The sequence below is a fragment of the Ranitomeya variabilis genome, chromosome 8 (assembly GCF_051348905.1).
Source record: "Ranitomeya variabilis isolate aRanVar5 chromosome 8, aRanVar5.hap1, whole genome shotgun sequence".
Taxonomy (NCBI): domain Eukaryota; kingdom Metazoa; phylum Chordata; class Amphibia; order Anura; family Dendrobatidae; genus Ranitomeya; species Ranitomeya variabilis.
The window spans coordinates 211056536-211069463 of NC_135239.1; the positions used below are offsets into that span (position 1 = coordinate 211056536).

Consider the following 12928-nt stretch of genomic DNA (forward strand, 5'->3'; position numbering starts at 1 on the left):
AATGATGAGCGACCCTCGCTCCAGCTCTGAGCGCGTTTTTCATGGGTTTATCTGTGATGCTGCACATCCCAGCGTTGGGACATCACTCTTAGGACAGTCACTTGGGCAATGTGTTATTTGTTTCGGAACATGTGACTCACGGTGACAACCCTCAGATCATCAGGCTAAGCTACGAGTCCTGGAAAGTGACTGAGCAATTCTCGTAGGGGGGTCATAGCGGTTGTTTTGAATATTTGTATTAATATAGAGCTGCTGCGTTGGCTTTCCTGGGGTACGAGGCACATTCCTTCTACATCTGTGGAAAGCTCCTTGTGCCATGACGTCGTAGACCTCGCTTACATTATTCTCCATAAATGACAGGAAGCAAGGCTAGGGTCACGCTGATGGTTCCCGTGTCTGCCAGCTTTGCCCTCTGTAGCCCCTGCGGCATAATTATACTCCTGTAATCAAAACTTGATTGTTTACTTATCATTGCCTACGCCGCAGGTTCACCTGTCCTCCTCCAGCCAGCTTGGACTGCAAAACTAGAATCACGTGCGCACCCTTCATTCTTTGTCACTTTACTACCTGCTCCTGGGGTTGATACTTTTCCTTTGCAGGAGTGCGGCCCTCCCAGTAATACATGCTGGACGCTCTGATGCCTCTCATGTATGGGCACAGCTTCATTCCTGGATTGCTTTCTCCTATTACCCATGAGGAAGCTTCTCACCTTTATTGTCCAACACTGGTACTGAGGCGTATTTGATTTCCCGCTGCCATGAAGTCTGACATTTCTTCTGTGTGATTTGCCTTCCCCTTTCTGCGTGCTCTTTTCCTTAGGCTTGCGTTGCGGCTGCTATTTACAGAGAATTAAGAGGTTTACAAAGTGAGATAATACAGCCTAGATCAAGGTGTTCTGCAGCAGGACAGCCAGCTATGTTACCTAGCTGCACAGACTTTACAGTTGGAAAAGGAAGGCCATGTAGACGCTTAATTCTGCATTAAGGAACCAAATGAACGAAAATAAAAAATTGTTGTAAGGGAAGGTTCATACGAGGCAGAAAAGCTGCACAAACCTTCTGCGTGTTACAGCATTCCTTGTCTGCAAATCCTCATCGCATCTTGTAGTCCATTTTGGTGACTTTCTTGTGCAAAACACCTTTCTCATCTCACCTGACGGTCCTCCGATCGCCCCTCCGATCGCTGTACACTTGTGATTGGCTGCAGCCGCCACGTTAGTAAAGACGTCATTGCAGGAGGCCTGGTGTACAGAGACTGGCTTTTTTTTTTTTTTTCTTTCTTTTTCTTTTTTAACACTTTGATGGACTTGCAGATTTTGCAAATGCAAAATTCACAATGATGGGATTTTGTTGCAGATTTTTCCTTTTCTATAGGACAAAATAGGAAAAATTTGCAACAAATCTCTCATCGATCCATTACAAGAAATGGCGAGCCGCAGATCAACTTCTGCATGGAAAATCCACAGCAATTCTGACCTGTGCGAGCGCCTGACAGTGTCCATAATCGTGACCTTGAGCCTTAAATCCATTTTAATTTGATAAACTAAGACTGTGCGTTCTCCGACATTCCCCAGCAGCGTCAGTCCTCCCTCCATTGCAGCACTTCACGATAGATGAAGGCAATTTCTTGGTGTTCATTATCTTCTCACTAAGGAGTGCGCTAATGATCTATCATGTTCGGATTATTACTTTTGTCCCACCATGGCGCGCTGATGAAATCCCCCGGAGCTCGTTAACAACATAAATTTTAGAGAAGTCACTAGTGAAGAAAAGGCAAATCGTATTCTGTGGTCAGGAATGTGGCTCGTCTCCAGAAATAAGTTTGTTTTGATCATTAATATTCTCATTTGCGACCTCATACAAAGGGGTCAAACATACTTGTTTCTTGATGAACGTCCCCCTGGAAATACAGTAATGTACTACGTCTCCCTCCATTGACGGAAAGGCTGGAGTCGGAGTCTTTTCTGGTTGTGCATTTCAGCCTGGGGTAATGCAAATCTCCACAGACCTGCAAGGAAATGTTCCCGGGATCTTTATTTTAACAGATGTTGGCAGTATTTTTTATTTTTTTTTTACTCCATTAAATTAATATTTAGTTCTTGTTAAAGATGGAGTCATGTCTGAAGCCCAAGTTGGTATGGATGCTATTCCCCCACATGGGGCTCTGCAAAAGTGGCTGCTATCCCTCTAAGACGGGCAGATGATGGTGGCGCCTCTTAGTGGCTGGCATGGAGCAGTGCTGACGAGGGGGAGAGGGCCAGGAGGCAGATGACGGCCCCTAGGAGCGTTCATGTTGGGCACCAGAGAGGTTGAAGAGGGGATACCAGTACTGCATGGAGGTTATTGGGATGGGGCTCTAGGGTTGGAGGTTTGCACCACAACAACTAAGGAGGAGCAATAAGGGGCAGAGTCTGCGTTGCCTCGCTGGGGGTGCACGTGGCCGGTCAGGGAGGCAACAGTGACGACCTGGGAATCGGTTTGAGCATGCGCTGCCGAATAGTGAAAGACTTGTAAAAGCGGCAGCTGAAGTTTGGAGAGGAAACCTAGAATTTGGCAGAGGGAGGCTCCCCCACCCTATGTCACTGTGTTGCTGCTGAGGAGGGAGATCTGGAACAGTGGGGGTATTGTGTGAGATGCAGGTGGACAGGAGACCCTCATCCCAATGCATGGAGTGAATTGGAGGCCAAGTCAAGAGCTTTTTGGGGCTGAAGGCTCGGCAGCATAAGGCTAGAGGCTGACGCTCCTCCTGCACCTATAACCTGGCTCCATCTAACAGGTTTCTTTTGATTTCTACAAAATAACTGAATAACAAAAACATTTTTACTCCTATAACTCTCATTACAATGTTCAGTGATAGAGTAGTGCTCACACAGTAGTGCAGGATAACTCCCCATATCGTGCAGCTCATGTCTGATCATCACGGGCGTTGTATCAAGCTGAATGCGCCAGAAAGTTAGTGCTGTTTGTGCCAAAAATGTCTTCTATGCCTTACACCATGTTTATGTGCTTCTTATCCATCAGGAGACATGGTGTGGAGGAAAGGGGCACAAGATGGGACAGTAGGCTGCCCAAAATAAACTTGGTGGGAATTTCAGGCACAATGTTATCCAAATACTAGGAGGCATAAACTTATACTAGAAGGTCTAAAATGGAGTCACAATCAACATAGATTCATCTGGCGCATTTTAAGGCAGTCTCGTCCAACCATGCACCGTCTAAAAGTTACACAGTATTGAGAATTGTGCCCCATTGGGTTCAGACGATCATCTGCACCAAATGAATGTTTCCCATTATGTTACTGTGTATCCGCTATCTCTTGTAACAAGCTGTGCATCCTCGTGAGCGGCACATGGACAGGATGGATTTTCTGGCCTCTAGAATGAATAGGTAGTGAAACCTGGAACCCCAGGATGTATCGGAAAGATGCAGAACTTTGTGGTACATTCTAATTTGTTTTAGTCTTTGCCTGATGAAGAGACGTATGTAGTCTCGAAAGCTTGCAATTTGTTACCATCTTTTCAGTTAGCCATTAAAAGGTATCAACCACTGAGGACTCTCAATTCTAAATATTTTTGCAGAACTTTGTGTCATTCGTCACACTAGCGGCAAATAACGCTGTGGATTTACAGGAAGCCGTATACTGAGATGCCGAGCACAGCGAAGACTTCACTTTTTTTTAATTAGAACTCTAATCACCAAACTCTCTGTGATGTTTATGGTTACAATCTTTAATTAAATGCCCTTATCTGCTGATCGACCAAAGAAAAATGTCATCTGGGGATATCATCGCTGAGACGCAAAGTTTGTATTTTCTGATAACACAAAATACTTCTCACATCTGAGAATCCTTTTATCCTCGTTTTATGAAGAGCAGACGGCGAACAAAATGATTTTATAAATCTGCTTATTAGGATTCAAAGTGAGAAAAAATAAGCTTATGGTATTTTTGGGGGTTTTTTTCAACGAGAAAGCACAATATTACCAGGGTGTCTGCACCAACGGGGAGATTGGGAGTGATCAAATGAGAACAGACTGTCGCACCGACTAGTGGCAATAACAAGTCATTAACAAAAACGTACAGGTTAACGAAGCCTAGAAAACTCCTGACAATAACAACTGTTAGATTACATGTCCATATAGTGAACCAATGGCAGAGTTATATTAGAAGCAGTATAATAGTAGTTATATTCTTGTACATAGGGGCAGTATTATAGTAGTTATATTCTTGTACATAGGAGCAGTATTATAGTAGTTATATTCTTGTACATAGGAGCAGTATTATAGTAGTTATATTCTTGTACATAGGGGCAGTATTATAGTAGTTATATTCTTGTACATAGGAGCAGTATTATAGTAGTTATATTCTTGTACATAGAAGCAGTATTATAGTAGTTATATTCTTGTACATAGGAGCAGTATTATAGTAGTTATATTCTTGTACATAGGGGCAGTATTATAGTAGTTATATTCTTGTACGTAGGGGCAGTATTATAGTAGTTATATTCTTGTACGTAGGGGCAGTATTATAGTAGTTATATTCTTGTACGTAGGAGCAGTATTATAGTAGTTATATTCTTGTACATAGGGGGCAGTATTATAGTAGTTATATTCTTGTACGTAGGGGCAGTATTATAGTAGTTATATTCTTGTACATAGGAGCAGTATTATAGTAGTTATATTCTTGTACGTAGGGGCAGTATTATAGTAGTTATATTCTTGTACATAGGGGCAGTATTATAGTAGTTATATTCTTGTACGTAGGGGCAGTATTATAGTAGTTATATTCTTGTACGTAGGGGCAGTATTATAGTAGTTATATTCTTGTACGTAGGAGCAGTATTATAGTAGTTATATTCTTGTACATAGAGGCAGTATTATAGTAGTTATATTGTACATAGGGGTAGTATTATAGTAGTTATATTCTTGTACATAGGAGCAGTATTATAGTAGTTATATTCTTGTACATAGGGGCAGTATTATAGTAGTTATATTCTTGTACATAGGAGCAGTATTATAGTAGTTATATTCTTGTACATAGGGGCAGTATTATAGTAGTTATATTCTTGTACGTAGGGGCAGTATTATAGTAGTTATATTCTTGTACGTAGGGGCAGTATTATAGTAGATATATTCTTGTACATAGGGGCAGTATTATAGTAGTTATATTCTTGTACATAGGAGCAGTATTATAGTAGTTATATTCTTGTACATAGGGGCAGTATTATAGTAGTTATATTCTTGTACGTAGGGGCAGTATTATAGTAGTTATATTCTTGTACGTAGGGGCAGTATTATAGTAGTTATATTCTTGTACGTAGGGGCAGTATTATAGTAGTTATATTCTTGTACATAGGAGCAGTATTATAGTAGTTATATTCTTGTACATAGGAGCAGTATTATAGTAGTTATATTCTTGTACATAGGAGCAGTATTATAGTAGTTATATTCTTGTACATAGGAGCAGTATTATAATAGTTATATTCTTGTACATAGGGGCAGTATTATAGTAGTTATATTCTTGTACATAGGAGCAGTATTATAATAGTTATATTCTTGTACATAGGGGCAGTATTATAGTAGTTATATTCTTGTACATAGGGGGTAGTATCATAGTAGTTATATTCTTGTACATAGGAGCAGTATTATAGTAGTTATATTCTTGTACATAGGGGCAGTATTATAGTAGTTATATTCTTGTACATAGGGGCAGTATATTCCTGTACATAGGGGCAGTATTATAGTAGATATATTCTTGTACATAGGGGCAGTATTATAGTAGTTATATTCTTGTACATAGGGGCAGTATATTCCTGTACATAGGGGCAGTATTATAGTAGATATATTCTTGTACATAGGGGCAGTATTACAGTAGTTATATTCTTGTACATAGAGGCAGTATTATAGTACTTATATTCTTGTACATAGGGGGCAGTATTATAGTAGTTATATTCTTGTATATAGGAGCAGTATTATAGTAGTTATATTCCTGTACATAGGAGCAGTATTATAGTAGTTATATTCTTGTACATAGGGGCAGTATTATAGTAGTTATATTTCTGTACATAGGGGCAGTATTATAGTAGTTATATTCCTGTACATAGGGGCAGTATTATAGTAGTTATATTTCTGTACATAGGGGGCAGTATTATAGTAGTTATATTGTACATAGGAGCAGTATTATAGTAGTTATATTCCTGTACATAGGGGCAGTATTATAGTAGTTATATTCCTGTACATAGGGGCAGTATTATAGTAGTTATATTCCTGTACATAGGGGCAGTATTATAGTAGTTATATTCTTGTACATAGGGGCAGTATTATAGTAGTTATATTGTACATAGGAGCAGTATTATAGTAGTTATATTCCTGTACATAGGGGCAGTATTATAGTAGATCTATTCTTCTATTTTGGGGCAGTATTAGTAGCTGGTGGCGTATTTGGCTCTATGATTTATCTTATGTTTTTCTTACAGGAAGGAAACACAATAGTGAATTCCAGCAGCTCATTGAACAGGTGAAGGGACGCTGGAAAACTCCTAAGGGACAGCCGGTGAAGGAGGAACCCATGGGATGTGACGACACAGGTGATCACAGGATCTGTTTCCTTAGTAAATTAGAGACCAGTACAATTATCCACTTGCTCATCCATGAATCCGTATAGAGGAGGAGGAGATGGAAGCTTTACACATACTGTACTTTGTCCCCATATTTAGTAACGCCAGGTTTTATAAGCTGACACATATGTTGATAGTTTATTTGTTGTCTCCCTGATCACCTGGTTACACATCCCAGTTATGTTGTGGCCGGGCCGTCTGTTGGTACAGAACCACATGTGGGTATTCTCAGAATACAGTTTCCATTCCCAAAAATGCAGTTTGGTAAAGTTGTAAGTTATTAAATGGAGATTCCTTCAGCGGCCATCACTCGGCGTATACAGATGATATTTCAAAGCAATTAAATCGATTTGCTCTCATAAAAAAAAAAAAAGGGGTTTTGAAAACCTTTGTGTTCTCGTTATTCTCCAATGTTTTCTGTGTGGAAGTCTGGAGGCGCTGTCCTCAGCCAACCCCAGTCCTATGTGCGTAGGGGATGGCGGCTGTACCTTTATTTTACTATTACACGCAACATTTGCGATGTCCGACAATGGAGTGGCCGGTATTATGCTATGTTAGCGGCACAAAATTGAGCTCTCATGAAAACACAGAGACTGTAAACTGTGACTTGCAAATCTGCCATCAGAACGTATACCACCCTCTGAAGTCTTTGAGGCGTTTTGCTGCAGCATTTGAGGCATTTTTCTGCAACTTTGGGGCCTTATCGCAGGGAGATCCTGAAGCATTGTAGAATTTTTAGGGTATCCCCTCGGTTAGCTATTTTAAATGCTTCCTCTCTGGTGATCATCCTCGTGTTCCAGGTTCTGCAAAAATGGCCTTCAAGATGTAAAATAAAACCTGCAAAGTAAATGAAATCTGCAAATAATTATTTGCAGACTTCGATGCTCTAAGGGTATGTGCACACGTCCGGATTTCTTGCAGAAATTTCCTGAAGAAAACCGGAAATTTTCTGCAAGAAATCTGCATTTTTTTTTTTTTTGCGTTTTTTTTTGCGTTTTTTTCGTGCTTTTTTTAGCATTCTGCAAGCGTAATTAGCTTGCAGAATGCTAAAGTTTTCCAAGCGATCTGTAGCATCGCTTGGAAAACTGACTGACAGGTTGGTCACACTTGTCAAACATAGTGTTTGACAAGTGTGACCATCTTTTTACTATAGATGCAGCCTATGCAGCATCTATAGTAAAAGATCGAATGTTTAAAAATAATAAAAAAAATGCTTATACTCACCCAGACGATCTCCTCAGCGGCGTCCGTTCCTCTTCCTATAGCTGGTTTGTGCGCGCAGGACCTTCCATGACGTCGCGGTCATGTGAGCGGTCACATGACCGCTCACGACCAATCACAGGACAGTGACGTCATCACAGGTCCTTCACCGCACACCAGCTATGAGAACCGAAGCGGCAGCATGCAGCGGTGAGGCGGGAACACTGCGGGGGACATCGAAGGTGAGTATAGGACTATTTTTTATTTTAATTCTTTTATTTTTGGCCAATTATATGGTGCCCAGTCCGTGGAGGATAGTCTCCTCTCCTCCACCCTGGGTACCAACCGCACATAATCTGCTTACTTCCCGCATGGTGTGCACAGCCCCGTGCGGGAAGTAAGCAGATCAATTGACTCCTAGGTGTGCGGAATCCCCGCAATTCCGCATTTTTAATGAACATGTTGCTTTTTTTCCCGCGATGCGATTTTTTGGCGGAAAAAAATGTAACATTTGCACAAAAATGCGGAATACACTGTAAATAATAGGAGGCATATGTAAGCGTTTTTTTCGCGCTTTTATAGCGAAAAAACGCGAAAAAAACGCTAAAAATCCTGAACGTGTGCACATGGCCTAAATTAACATGTGTCTAATTATTGATATGTATGTCTGTGACTGGGCCTCCCCTGATTCCTGGACATGTGCTTTTTGTCTTGATTTTTTTTGTCCTGTTTTCTTCCTCTCACACATGAAAGTCATTTTGGGGCAGAGCAGATAGGGATCTGTGGATAAGTCCGCGATAATTTATGTCTTGTCTTAGCTTTTTGCTTTGATCTGTTCTGTCAACAACATGAACATTGACTGTAAGTGCTGAATTAGTCGTTCATTCAATCACGTAGACACGTCCTCATCCAGTGCATTAGGGGAGGGGAGCTCATCCTTGTGGCCCTCGCTGCGGCTGATTTCTTTCCTTAATTGCCCTGTGTAGAGGGGGCAAACGAGACATCACTGAGAATGCCTCCTATCCATCACCAGAGATCAGAGGTGACATCACTGAGAATGTCTCCTATCCATCACCAGAGATCAGCGGTGACATCACTGAGAATGTCTCCTATCCATCACCAGAGATCAGAGGTGACATCACTGAGAATGTCTCCTATCCATCACCAGAGATCAGAGGTGACATCACTGAGAATGCCTCCTATCCATCACCAGAGATCAGCGGTGACATCACTGAGAATGTCTCCTATCCATCACCAGAGATCAGAGGTGACATCACTGAGAATGTCTCCTATCCATCACCAGAGATCAGTGGTGACATCACTGAGAATGCCTCCTATCCATCACTAGAGATCAGAGGTGACATCACTGAGAATGTCTCCTATCCATCACCAGAGATCAGAGGTGACATCACTGAGAATGTCTCCTATCCATCACCAGAGATCAGAGATGACGTCACTGAGAATGTCTCCTATCCATCACCAGAGATCAGCGGTGACATCACTGAGAGTGCCTCCTAACCATCACCAGAGATCAGCGGTGACATCACTGAGAATGCCTCCTATCCATCACCAGAGATCAGCGGTGACATCACTGAGAATGCCTCCTATCCATGACCAGAGATCAGAGGTGACATCACTGAGAATGTCTCCTATCCATCACCAGAGATCAGAGGTGACATCACTGAGAATGCCTCCTATCCATCACCAGAGATCAGCGGTGACATCACTGAGAATGCATCCTGTCCATCACCAGAGATCAGCGGTGACATCACTGAGAATGCCTCCTATCCATCACCAGAGATCAGCGGTGACATCACTGAGAATGTCTCCTATCCATCACCAGAGATCAGAGGTGACATCACTGAGAATGCCTCCTATCCATCACCAGAGATCAGCGGTGACATCACTGAGAATGTCTCCTATCCATCACTAGAGATCAGCGGTGACATCACTGAGAATGCCTCCCATCCATCACCAGAGATCAGAGGTGACATCACCTGAGAATGTCTCCTATCCATCACCAGAGATCAGAGGTGACATCACTGAGAATGCCTACTATCCATCACCAGAGATCAGCGGTGACATCACTGAGAATGCCTCCTATCCATCACCAGAGATCAGCGGTGACATCACTGAGAATGCCTCCGATCCATCACCAGAGATCAGCGGTGACATCACTGAGAATGTCTCCTATCCATCCCCAGAGATCAGAGGTGACATCACTGAGAATGCCTCCTATCCTTCACCAGAGATCAGCGGTGACATCACTGAGAATGCCTCCTATCCATCACCAGAGATCAGAGGTGACATCACTGAGAATGTCTCCTATCCATCACCAGAGATCAGCGGTGACATCACTGAGAATGTCTCCTATGCATCACCAGAGATCAGCGGTGACATCACTGAGAATGTCTCCTATCCATCACCAGAGATCAGCGGTGACATCACTGAGAATGCCTCCTATCCATCACCAGAGATCAGCGGTGACATCACTGAGAATGCCTCCTATCCATCACCAGAGATCAGCGGTGACATCACTGAGAATGCCTCCTATCCATCACCAGAGATCAGAGGTGACATCACTGATAATGCCTCCTATCCATCACCAGAGATCAGCGGTGACATCACTGAGAATGCCTCCTATCCATCACCAGAGATCAGAGGTGATATCACTGAGAATGTCTCCTATCCATCACCAGAGATCAGAGGTGACATCACTGAGAATGCCTCCTATCCATCACCAGAGATCAGCGGTGACATCACTGAGAATGCCTCCTATCCATCACCAGAGATCAGCGGTGACATCACTGAGAATGCCTCCTATCCATCACCAGAGATCAGAGGTGACATCACTGATAATGCCTCCTATCCATCACCAGAGATCAGCGGTGACATCACTGAGAATGCCTCCTATCCATCACCAGAGATCAGAGGTGACATCACTGAGAATGCCTCCTATCCATCACCAGAGATCAGCGGTGACATCACTGAGAATGTCTCCTATGCATCACCAGAGATCAGCGGTGACATCACTGAGAATGCCTCCTATCCATCACCAGAGATCAGAGGTGACATCACTGAGAATGCCTCCTATCCATCACCAGAGATCAGCGGTGACATCACTGAGAATGTCTCCTATCCATCACCAGAGATCAGAGGTGACATCACTGAGAATGCCTCCTATCCATCACCAGAGATCAGAGGTGACATCACTGAGAATGCCTCCTATCCATCACCAGAGATCAGCGGCGACATCACTGAGAATGTCTCCTATCCATCACCAGAGATCAGCGGCGACATCACTGAGAATGTCTCCTATCCATCACTAGAGATCAGCGGTGACATCACTGAGAATGCCTCCTATCCATCACCAGAGATCAGCGGTGACATCACTGAGAATGCCTCCTATCCATCACCAGAGATCAGAGGTGACATCACTGAGAATGCCTCCTATCCATCACCAGAGATCAGAGGTGACATCACTGAGAATGCCTCCTATCCATCACCAGAGATCAGCGGTGACATCACTGAGAATGTCTCCTATCCATCACCAGAGATCAGAGGTGACATCACTGAGAATGTCTCCTATCCATCACCAGAGATCAGAGGTGACATCACTGAGAATGCCTCCTATCCATCACCAGAGATCAGAGGTGACATCACTGAGAATGCCTCCTATCCATCACCAGAGATCAGCGGCGACATCACTGAGAATGTCTCCTATCCATCACCAGAGATCAGCGGTGACATCACTGAGAATGTCTCCTATCCATCACCAGAGATCAGCGGTGACATCACTGAGAATGCCTCCTATCCATCACCAGAGATCAGAGGTGACATCACTGAGAATGCCTCCTATCCATCACCAGAGATCAGCGGTGACATCACTGAGAATGTCTCCTATCCATCACCAGAGATCAGAGGTGACATCACTGAGAATGCCTCCTATCCATCACCAGAGATCAGAGGTGACATCACTGAGAATGCCTCCTATCCATCACCAGAGATCAGCGGTGACATCACTGAGAATGTCTCCTATCCATCACCAGAGATCAGCGGCGACATCACTGAGAATGTCTCCTATCCATCACCAGAGATCAGCGGCGACATCACTGAGAATGTCTCCTATCCATCACCAGAGATCAGCGGTGACATCACTGAGAATGTCTCCTATCCATCACCAGAGATCAGCGGTGACATCACTGAGAATGCCTCCTATCCATCACCAGAGATCAGAGGTGACATCACTGAGAATGCCTCCTATCCATCACCAGAGATCAGCGGTGACATCACTGAGAATGTCTCCTATCCATCACCAGAGATCAGAGGTGACATCACTGAGAATGCCTCCTATCCATCACCAGAGATCAGAGGTGACATCACTGAGAATGCCTCCTATCCATCACCAGAGATCAGCGGTGACATCACTGAGAATGTCTCCTATCCATCACCAGAGATCAGCGGCGACATCACTGAGAATGTCTCCTATCCATCACCAGAGATCAGCGGTGACATCACTGAGAATGTCTCCTATCCATCACTAGAGATCAGCGGTGACATCACTGAGAATGCCTCCTATCCATCACCAGAGATCAGCGGTGACATCACTGAGAATGCCTCCTATCCATCACCAGAGATCAGAGGTGACATCACTGAGAATGCCTCCTATCCATCACCAGAGATCAGAGGTGACATCACTGAGAATGCCTCCTATCCATCACCAGAGATCAGAGGTGACATCACTGAGAATGCCTCCTATCCATCACCAGAGATCAGCGGCGACATCACTGAGAATGTCTCCTATCCATCACCAGAGATCAGCGGTGACATCACTGAGAATGTCTCCTATCCATCACTAGAGATCAGCGGTGACATCACTGAGAATGCCTCCTATCCATCACCAGAGATCAGCGGTGACATCACTGAGAATGCCTCCTATCCATCACCAGAGATCAGAGGTGACATCACTGAGAATGCCTCCTATCCATCACCAGAGATCAGCGGTGACATCACTGAGAATGTCTCCTATCCATCACCAGAGATCAGAGGTGACATCACTGAGAATGTCTCCTATCCATCACCAGAGATCAGAGGTGACATCACTGAGAATGCCTC

General features: G+C 43.6%; 1 protein-coding gene across 5 annotated transcripts in view; it reads left to right on the top strand.

The window, feature by feature from the left end:
- RAD18 (RAD18 E3 ubiquitin protein ligase) overlaps positions 1–12928 on the top strand; it is a 232811-nt gene that overhangs the window by 97106 nt on the left and 122777 nt on the right. For all 5 annotated transcript variants that reach the window (XR_013218460.1, XM_077276771.1, XM_077276773.1 and 2 more), the window contains exon 10: positions 6473–6583. Coding sequence is in view for 4 of the 5 variants with exons in the window: in XM_077276771.1 (XP_077132886.1) it covers positions 6473–6583 (111 nt within the window). In the remaining variant the exon portion in view is untranslated. The remainder of the gene's footprint in view (positions 1–6472; positions 6584–12928) is intronic.